The sequence below is a fragment of the Syngnathus floridae genome, chromosome 3 (assembly GCF_059516105.1).
Source record: "Syngnathus floridae isolate MCC-2025c chromosome 3, RoL_Sflo_1.0, whole genome shotgun sequence".
Taxonomy (NCBI): domain Eukaryota; kingdom Metazoa; phylum Chordata; class Actinopteri; order Syngnathiformes; family Syngnathidae; genus Syngnathus; species Syngnathus floridae.
In genome coordinates this window covers 16,467,775-16,477,253 of record NC_142415.1, presented here as the reverse complement: position 1 = coordinate 16,477,253, position 9,479 = coordinate 16,467,775, and the positions used below count along the sequence as shown (strand labels likewise).

General features: G+C 42.7%; 1 protein-coding gene across 4 annotated transcripts; it reads right to left on the bottom strand.

The window, feature by feature from the left end:
- Positions 1 to 2,969: 2,969 nt before the first annotated feature.
- Positions 2,970 to 9,439, bottom strand: sppl2a (signal peptide peptidase like 2A). 4 transcript variants are annotated; one of them, XR_015857630.1, is made up of 17 exons: positions 9,235 to 9,439; positions 8,266 to 8,376; positions 7,837 to 8,019; positions 7,633 to 7,722; positions 7,385 to 7,518; positions 7,066 to 7,217; positions 6,889 to 6,985; positions 6,692 to 6,793; positions 6,368 to 6,449; positions 6,136 to 6,210; positions 6,006 to 6,062; positions 5,705 to 5,758; positions 5,275 to 5,374; positions 5,073 to 5,153; positions 4,775 to 4,935; positions 4,456 to 4,542; positions 2,970 to 3,423 (listed from the first exon to the last, which is right to left on the bottom strand). XR_015857630.1 is itself a non-coding variant. In XM_088371633.1 (17 exons), the coding sequence occupies exons 1-17, from the start codon at positions 9,286 to 9,288 to the stop codon at positions 3,383 to 3,385; spliced, it is 1,611 nt and encodes a 536-aa protein (XP_088227759.1). In that variant the 5' UTR covers positions 9,289 to 9,439; the 3' UTR covers positions 2,970 to 3,382. The 4 variants fall into 4 exon arrangements, 3 of the variants coding, with proteins under 3 accessions (XP_088227759.1, XP_088227760.1, XP_088227761.1); XM_088371633.1 differs by having other exon boundaries at positions 4,456 to 4,492; XM_088371634.1 differs by having other exon boundaries at positions 4,456 to 4,489.
- Positions 9,440 to 9,479: the final 40 nt, after the last annotated feature.

Here is a 9,479-nt window from a genome sequence, read left to right as displayed (position 1 = left end):
GTGGCCATCCATGGCTCGGCAGCGCACTGCGCGGTGTGGCACGCCATGCCCTCCTCGCTGCGATAGCTTCAAGCAAGTGTGCATCCTGGTGATGCACAGGACGTGATCTTGTGATGCTTTCTCGACATAGCTCAAGCTAACAAGAATGTGGGCCAATAAGAAGCAGGGCTAACCAGTGCTGGAATTTCTTAGAGCATTGGAAAACATTTCGTTAAACACTGGAGCCAATGCAAATGTAAATGATGTGCGGTATTTTAAGATTTACTGGACAAGCTCTCTAATATGAAGATTCAGTTGGCAGGTTATGCAAGTAAGCCAAAACTTCACTTCATCACACTGGATGGAGTGGAAAATGAACCATGTGTGAGGCTGTGACTGAGTTTGTTCTAAAGTCAGCTCAAGGCCAGTGGAAAGAACTTTATCAGCCATCTTCAAATTAGCAAGTGAGTGTGTAGGGTGTAAATGGATTAGTGCGCGAGATAACAGACGCCCCACCACAGCCCCACACACACACACTCGCGCCAAGAGTATACCTCAGAGCACAACCGAGTGGTGCAAGATTACTCGCCGCTCAGAGGCTACAAGACTGAGCTGATCACATTCAGTAATGATAAACAAGCATAAAATGCAAACTTCATGATGCTATTAGAAATTAAGAGGGGCTCTGCGTCCAGATTTTAATCTTTGGCAATTTATTCAACTCTGCAAGCAGCCAATCACACTAAGCTCTGCTTCGAAGTCCCCTTTAAAAAACATTCCTAGAATATCACAATGTATCCTTCATATTTTTAGAATAGCCCTCTGGGCTACCTGGTGCCCGTGGGACCTACGTTGGTGACGTCTGGTGTTGTACGAGGGGACGCATTGCAACGTCATCACCCGAGCGAGTTCATGCGCACAACACTCTGGACAAACGCTTCACATGTCCAAAACTCTATCCAGTGACCCTCATCCAGTTGAGTGGTAAGCTGGGGCATGTGACCGTCTCAGGCTTCCGCTGTGGGAAAATGATGGTTTCCTTGTCTTGGCTATCATCACCATCTTTTGTCCTTACATTCTGTTTTATTTGTGTTGCCTTAAGCACTTTTTCCTCATCTGGAAAAGCCAGTCAAATACAATGTTCGTATAGTTAACAGATTCAACTACTTCTGCTTGTTTTTACAACCGCCAGCAGCGTAACAAGCTCCCAAGGCGTGCAAGACCATTTATATCACAATGAGGGGTCATGATCGCTTAGAAAAGGGAGTGTAGAGAACAGAACCATTCAAAAAACCCGCTCCATGAAGCAAAACTCCTTGTCACCAATGGGAGAATTTTGAAGGAAAGTCTCTTAACAGAACTTTCTCCCACACTGGTTGCTACAGAACAGACTTCAGGAATAAAGTGGGGTATTTAACAAAATCGTATATTGGGGCACTTGTATGTCAAAGCACAGTGATTTTCTATTAATCACACAAGACTTGATTGGTGCCATCTTATAGGAGTTAATCAATAGCAAGTGGATAGTTGAGTTTCTCAGCGAATAGCTAAGGATATGTTCGCATAAAATTTGTGCCTAACGAATGTACTATAATCCTATACACAAACTGGTACTTCTCTGACAATGTCAATCACATCTGACTGTTAAATCTCTCAATAAAGGCATCAACTCAACGCCTGGAAAGTACCCGAAGCGAAAGGTCTAAGGCGGGAGTGCATGGTTCCTACGGCGGTGTCAGCACCTCTCGACCTCCGTGACAGAACAAATTAACCAATCGAATCGGGTGTCCCCTTATCCGAGTAACGACGGCCATGACAACTCGCCTTACACCCAAACATGTCGTTACGATTGTCAGTATTTGTGGTGGAAAATCCGTGTTGTTAGTGAGACCACCGGTAACGCCAGGGCTGCTACTGTAAGCTAGTTAGCATTTAGCGCTACCAAGCTAGCCACTTAGCCTGCTGTGCCTCGCGTGTGTGTGTGGGGAGGGGGCACGCGTGGGGATTTTCTCGCTGGAGCCTTTAAATTGCGTTAAAACGCTACAGCGTATTAGCCGGAGTGTCAACAAACAAAGGGATAATCATCTCGAGCCGAAAAGGCAAACGCGTGCACGGGTGGATGTGCAACTCACGAACCGCGCTGTCACGACGACCCACCGGCGCCAATTTGACAAGCTGACAAAACCTACTCACAAGCGGGGTACGCACTGAGGAAAGCGGCCACGTACCATTCTCGTCACCGTTGAGACTCAGGAGAGGCTGGGTCGTGGCTTCTAGCCATCTATCGGCGGTGCTCTGTGTTATTAGCTTCGGAGAGAAAGCCCGGTGGACGTTAGAGAGATCCGCTTCGGCTGCAGCTCCAACGGAAGGTTGCTTTTTCATAATTGTGCGACTCCAGACTGACGTGACGGCGTGACGGAGCGGCTGAGTCAGCCAGCCCAGCTCTCAGTTGTCACATGGCCGGGGAGGAGCCTCCGACCACATGTGCCTTTGTTTTACTTCACATCATACTGGCCTTCCCACAACCCAAGTGTGGTTTTGTAGGGGGAAAAGAGGTTACTTACGAGAAAAAAACAAATATCTTAAATTGAAATATCTCTTTGAAAGGGCTAGTTATTACAATGTTATATGTGCCCCCACTAGCCTAAACATTGCATGTAGAATAATATTTTTATGGTGACATTGAGTAGTAAAATCCACTTGTATTTATCCAATTCATTTTGTTACTTGCTGTCGACTGAAAATGACGTCACCGTTGCGCAGTAATGACCAATCACAGCTAAGACAGAAAACAGGTAAACCGTGGTCTTACCTGCGACCTAATGACTGTACGAGTTATAAATATTATCATGTTATTTTATGAGCTGTTTGCAGTTAATTTAGGTTTCATGACAGCATTTTTTCCATGACTTCCTGAGAGGAAAAATGTTTCCCCAAAGAGAAGTTTAGAGTCATGTTGGAGGGAAGACATTCACAATAAAACACATTACAACATTCTTGTTAATTTAATATAAGGCAACAAACATCACATTATAAAAACACCTCAAACCTGGTTCACACAAAACATTTTTAAAATCGAGACCCCACATAGAACAATATTTTACTCGCCCTGCCCACATGTTATGAAACATGATGTTACGCTAAATATAGTCTTTTCTATCATGTGTTCAGTCATTGCCAAGGCAGGTTGTAGGCAAAGATGTGTTTTTTTTCCTGATACCTTCAAAACAGGCACTGAAAAGGCCTTTCCAACACTACAAAATAACCTACACACACTCTACTCTGCAAAGCAGTCAAAAATGATCCATATTGATCTGAATCTATTGGTTCATCATTGGCCCTTACTGTCAATTACATAGTAAAATATACAAATAAAAAGAAATTCCAATAGTTGGCTTGAAGGTCAGCATGGTTCTGCTTCTATGGGGTAGTCAGTTCTTGCCTCTGTAAAAAGACCAGAAACGTTAAAATCCATTTTGTTTTGGATTTCATAAAACAACGAGAGGGTAAGAGCGACAAATCTATCAATACATGCCGCAACTGACCAAGCCAGGTTGACAGCATGTAGAGCATGCGGATGAATGTTTAAACAGCATAAAGTGTGTAAACATGAGGGACAAAAGCATTATACCAATGGTACAATACACACAATGTATAAAAATATACATTATTGTTTTGTGTCAAACATAAAATTTGCTTCAGATAACTTCATTAACATTTAAATGGAAAGGAAAATCTACCAGGCTGGAACACTTATACCCGAGAGGTCCTGGGTTAGAATCACAAGAGGTTTTTGCAGAGCTTGCACTGTTTCCTCCCACATGCCAATAACATGCATGTTAGGTTAAGGGAAGACCAACTTGACCATAGGATTAATAAGTGTGAATGCTTGTTTGGCTACACAGACTGTGTGTGATTGTTATTGTCTGGTGACCAGTCCAAGGTGTCCCAGGCTTCTTGCCCCAAACCTGCTGTGAAAGCCTCCAAGTTCACTCACCCTTGACCCTTATGAACACAAGTTCTATGGAAATTAGACGGATAGATAGAGCCACCTAGCGGTGAATTAATGTCAGAAGCGTCATTGTTAAAAGGTCACTAGAGTGGACATTGGCACTTGATATGTAAAAATTATGTCAGTACTAACATTGGCACCACGAAAATAATGTGTCATGATTTAAGGGCTTATTGGGGATGAGATTTACGACAAATTGGCACACCCACTTTGGGAGATCGCGTCTCCAAAATGAATTGCCAACATAAAAATTAGTTTTTTTTTTCCAATTTCCTGATTAAAACTACATAAACTGAGCTCGTTAGGGAAAATTGGACAATCATCGCCTTGTGTTGCTTTAAGCTTTTCTAGATTACTATGGTGGGGAAAAAATGAATTAAAACGTTAAAAGAAAATGAAAAGGGGTTATAAAAAGATGGCATGACATGAAAGAATTGCTGTTAGGTGGGATGAGGGAAGCACACCTGGCAACAAAGGTTCCTGTGAGGATTCCAACACCTGCTGAAGACAAAGTCAGGTCACAATGCGATCTTCTATCAGCAAAGGGAAACCTACAATTGAACAGTCTCTTGCTTTCACACACGTGTGCACAGTCAAAGTCAGTTCCTCGCACTCTCAATCTCTCACACTCACCCACACAATCGAGCCTGGTACACACAAGCACTTTTCAAATCTTTTATGACATCGCCACTGAATAAACTGCTCGTAATGAACTGTGACTACAAAGCGCAATAAATAAATAAATCACATTATCAATGGTGACGAAACCATCTCTCTGCTCACCTCATAGGACGTCCCGGCCCAGAATTGCTTCATTTGTCCTTTGCAGCCCGCCACCATTGCAGAGGTTATCAGGGTGAAGGGCACAAGGTAGAGCAGGGCCGGCTGGCCCATCCCTGACAGCAGCATCACGGTGAATGTTGTTAACATCCCCAGAAGATAGGCTACAAATAAAAAAGGACAGCGAGATTACAAACGACAAAGAACAAACGACGTCGACACAGATGAGCTACTCAATTGTTGCACAGCAGTGAACTGGTGAATGTGTGGAAGGCTTGAAACACAGGTTATTTTGACGTACCTATGCAAGAGCTGAGGAAGTAGACCTTCCTGGTGCTGTTGATCCAAACGTCAAACCTGCTGCAATAAGCCACCAAAAGTCCTGATGTACCAAAAGAAGCCACAACAAGCTATTCTTGATCCATTTTTTTGTATCTTGACCTTCTTAAATAATGGAGCATGCACATCAAATTCTGATCTGAGATGAAAATGGGTACACTCACCTGGCACAATGATATCTCCGTAACCCAGAACGGAGAACTGCATATGACATAAGTTCTGAGCCCAGGCTGAGAACCGCGGGACACGCATCACAACTGGAAGCTATAAATAGATAAGATGCGATATAGCTCAATGTATGGAAGTTGATCTACACTTCACAATGGCTTCTTTAACCAATATTAAAGAGGGATTATGGAGAAATGTTCCACATTGTATACACGTAGTTAGTGCGATGGAGTGGCTGCATACCCATCAAGTGTGAAATTAAATAAAACGCAGAGACGCGTTTGTGAGTGAGCTGCATTCATGTGTGGGTTTGTGTGTTGAGGGTCTTAAAACAAGTTGAGGGGAAAAAAATAATCATCAATCAACTGCGCACATTTCACAGCAAAAACACATTTAGTGCAGAGATGGAGAGAAAGCCAGTCTTACTGTCTCAGAGGGAGTCTGGGGCTCGGCCGGCACCTCCACAATGTTACCTTGTGTCTGTGACCAGCAAAACCCAGCGCACAGTTACGAACAGACAGGGAAGATGTTAATCAAGCCACACATGGACACAAAGATTAGGTTGGTGCCTGTGAGCCAATGCTGTTAGCAAGTACAACTTTAGCATAGTGCTCTTCCTCAGTGGTTTTAGTCAAAATGCCAAAATAATCTGCCTATTCAAAATGTTCACATTTCAACTTCACAGTTTTTGCGAAAAGCTAAGCAAATGCACAGAAGCTTTCTTTACCTTCTCTCCTGAAGCGCCCGGACCCAAAGCCACCTGCACCATAATGCTCACGCCATCCTGTGAAAAGATGCCAAGCAGAAGTGCTGTGATCATGTTTCCCTTCCAAATTTGCATAACGGGCATGTGATACCTTGGTGAAGAATGGCGTGATGAAAACAAAGAAGACATCGTACACAAGCAGAAGGCTCAGGAGAATCACGCAAATCTGTCAGCAAAAGCATTGGGGTTTTTTTTCAGGATAAACACACACAATACGAAATCTGGGTTCGAAAACATAATTTGTTGTTAAGATCACTGTCTAATATAAAATTATTTGCTTTGGCGTCACCTTTGTGCCAAAAAATAGCAGGGGAACATTCTACCTTAAAACTGGACAGCGAGATGGTCCTTATGAAGTTGAGGCAGAAAACAACACCCAGGAGATCCTGCAAGATCCAGATCCACCTACAAATGTGGTTTGAACACACATTATTTGAGGAGTTTTTTTTTTTAAACTAAAATGGTACAGTGGAACCTCTGAATCAGAATATCTTTAAATTTTACAATTAAGACTTCCATCAGGATTTGTATCTAAAGTCACAAAAAACTGTGGTTAAGGATTTTTGAAAATGATTTAGATTTGTTGCAAATGACTTCGAAATCATTAAGTTGAGTAGCTGCTCGCTTGTTTGCATGCTCGCTCGTACCTGTCTTCATTTCTGTAGACACCCCAGACCACAGAGATGCTTATGCACATGCTGGCCAAAATAAGAGACCTCACTGAAAAGGTGGTATTCAGAATGGTGAATCTGAAAAAGGAAACAGGATATAAAAACAAAGGAAACCTTTCATGACCGTTTTTTTTTTTTTTTTAACCGCAATGGCTGGGTAAACAGCTAATTACCTCCCATGGGCGCAGCCCAATTTCTCCAGCAGCGCATCAATGCAACTAAACAGCGCAGTGGAAGACGCAACACAGAATATGGCGATGATGACGTAAACTGAGGGAAAAGAAATGTCTGTCAAAGTAGTTGAAACTTTTCTGGTTGGAATTGATCCTTTTCGCATTGCACCATCATACCTAGAACATTGTAGAAGTAATACATGAGGATCAGCATGCCGCACATGAGGCCGACCAAGATAAACACTTTCAGAGGGGAGTAGAGGGGAAGGTCTCCGCTATCTCCTTTGCTCTCTCCATTTCCTCCTCCCTCACCCGAACTGAAACGCTCTCTGCCACAAACACAATATTATTATTATTATTGGATTCTGAAAATATTGGAAAAAAATATTCCCATCAAGTCCCACCGATTCGGGGGACGGTACCATTTGGTACTTGAGCTCCACAGACAGAGGGAACACAACAACAAAAATCTGCTGATCTTGCAGTCAACTCTGACCTCTCAGAGGCTCCACTCCAGTAGCCACCTAAGGCAACAGTAGCGATGGAGATCAGCAGCATGACGCCAATGCTGGCGTCGATCTTCGAGGAGCGTGGCGCAAAAAGCCTTGCCTGCATGCCATCGCCGAAAACCTGATTGAAACGTGACATTTAACAACAGTCAACTTTTTGGTGACTCACAAGGAACAGCAAAATATTTTTAAAAACTGAAGGCTGAACGGAGATTTAAGGACAAGTAGGACTGACCCGTTGTGCTTCCATTAAGTCCCTGTATCTCATGAGGGCCAAGGGAATTTGGACCTTTAGGTACTCTGAGCCATTAGCTGATGGAGACACCTGAAAAGACAAGTTGATCAGAACACACCGAATCCAAATGCTTGGCCTTGTGCCAACTTTGTGTTCCATGCAGGCTAAACATGGACAAGTTGATGCAACAAACGTCCTTCCTACCAGAGTTGTGTTGCTTGCGATGAGCAATGTCGTAGCACCGAGGGCCTGGGCAACCAGAGCCTTCTGGCTGAAAGGACAGTCCCCCCTCATCACCACCAAGGCTTTTCCCTTTACCACCTCTGGACTGACTCCCGAGGAATCACACAGCACCGTGGATGTCATGTTCACAAGCGAATACGGTATCTGGATGACAAAAATATTATTTTACAGTTTTTCAAATCGCAGGGCATCATACTGACAGGTGAGTATCTTATTTTGCTTCACTAATGGCCTTAAGGGTCAGGGTTAAGGTGACAGGATGAGCCACGATGGACTAGTCACAGGCCAAATTTACATTTTGTTTTTCCCTCCACCCTTACATTTATTTAAATAGAAAGAACAAATGAAGCTGTTATTTTTTTGGAGTGTGTTTCAAAGTGAGAGGCTTACAGCAGCATTAAGGCTTTCGGGCAAGGGGGTCCATGAGTGATTGTAAAGGATGCAGAATTCCTGTTGTGTCGCTCCATTTGAAATATGCAGGATGGCCTCTTGGCAGTTTACCTGTTGGAGGAAGCAAAACGAGTCTCAGTTTCAAACTGTCATTAATATACAAAGTAGTCAATAAAAAGTTAAATTACATTTTACAAACGACAACATCTTACAGATTAGTGTGTCACAAAAGAAATAATGATGAAATGAAGTACATCATGTAATAATATTAAAATGCCATTAAAAAAACACTTAAGGCATCCGTAAAAAAAAAAAAACAGCTTTCTGAATAATGATGATCACTGTTTTGCTGTTTCGCTTTTTAATGCCCTTAAATCTGCCCGTTTTCACAAAGGGGATGACTTCAGAGCCAACTGCGATTTTGGCCGCACTTGTACCTTTATCCTTGAAATTAGACATTTTTGTGGTTTGACCGAAATTATCCGCAATCATAACTACAACGTTGACCTCAATAAAAACAGCTTTCGATGGTATGCTTAATTATTTGATTCAGTTTGCCGAGAATCTCCCTGGCCAAAGAGTTATGAAACTGCCTAAAGTTCAACTATGTACATGAGTAAGGTGCCACACTTTCATTTTGTAATAAAACGACAATCCTACAAATATCGTTTCGCCCGTTCTACCACAATATTAGTTCAATTTTCAATGTGCACCGACGCATGCGCAGTTAAGCTCAAAGGAAGAAAAACCAAAACTTGTTTGTGGTTTTGGGTAACAAATTCCTTACCCTGCTTGACAGAAAGGCGAAACATTAAAGCCACCGTCTCAAATAATCTATAGCTTATCATAAATGTCGTAAAGAGTTATTTAAACGCGTCTACCTTAACGCTACATTATACAAAGCCTTCAATCACTGCCCTGTTTTGATGACACAATTCGTTTCCACTTTGTTCTCTCGCTAACACTTACCTGCGATGTGAGAAGGGTAACTGAAAAGATAACAAATACGGCGACTTTATGCATCTCGCCGACTATGGATTTCTCACAACATTTGGAACCGAGACTTTTGTGATCATTTGTGAGCGTCGTATCCTCGTAAATGTCGCCTGACTATAGCAGTAGCCAGCTATACCGCAACTTCCGCAATCGGTAGCTTGTCACGTGACTTAACTAGCCAATAATTTGCCTATGATGACGACTAAAGGAGCGCCCGC

Bases quoted from the DNA above. Each gene is read 5' to 3' on its own strand.
- sppl2a (XM_088371633.1), bottom strand. From the start codon at position 9,288: ATGCATAAAGTCGCCGTATTTGTTATCTTTTCAGTTACCCTTCTCACA. The intron at 5,375-5,704 runs GTAAGACTGGCT...ATCTATTTATAG, and splicing joins CCCAGACTCCCTCTGAGACA to CTTCCAGTTGTGATGCGTGT. The intron at 4,936-5,072 runs GTACGTCAAAAT...TTTTATTTGTAG, and splicing joins CTTCCTCAGCTCTTGCATAG to CCTATCTTCTGGGGATGTTA.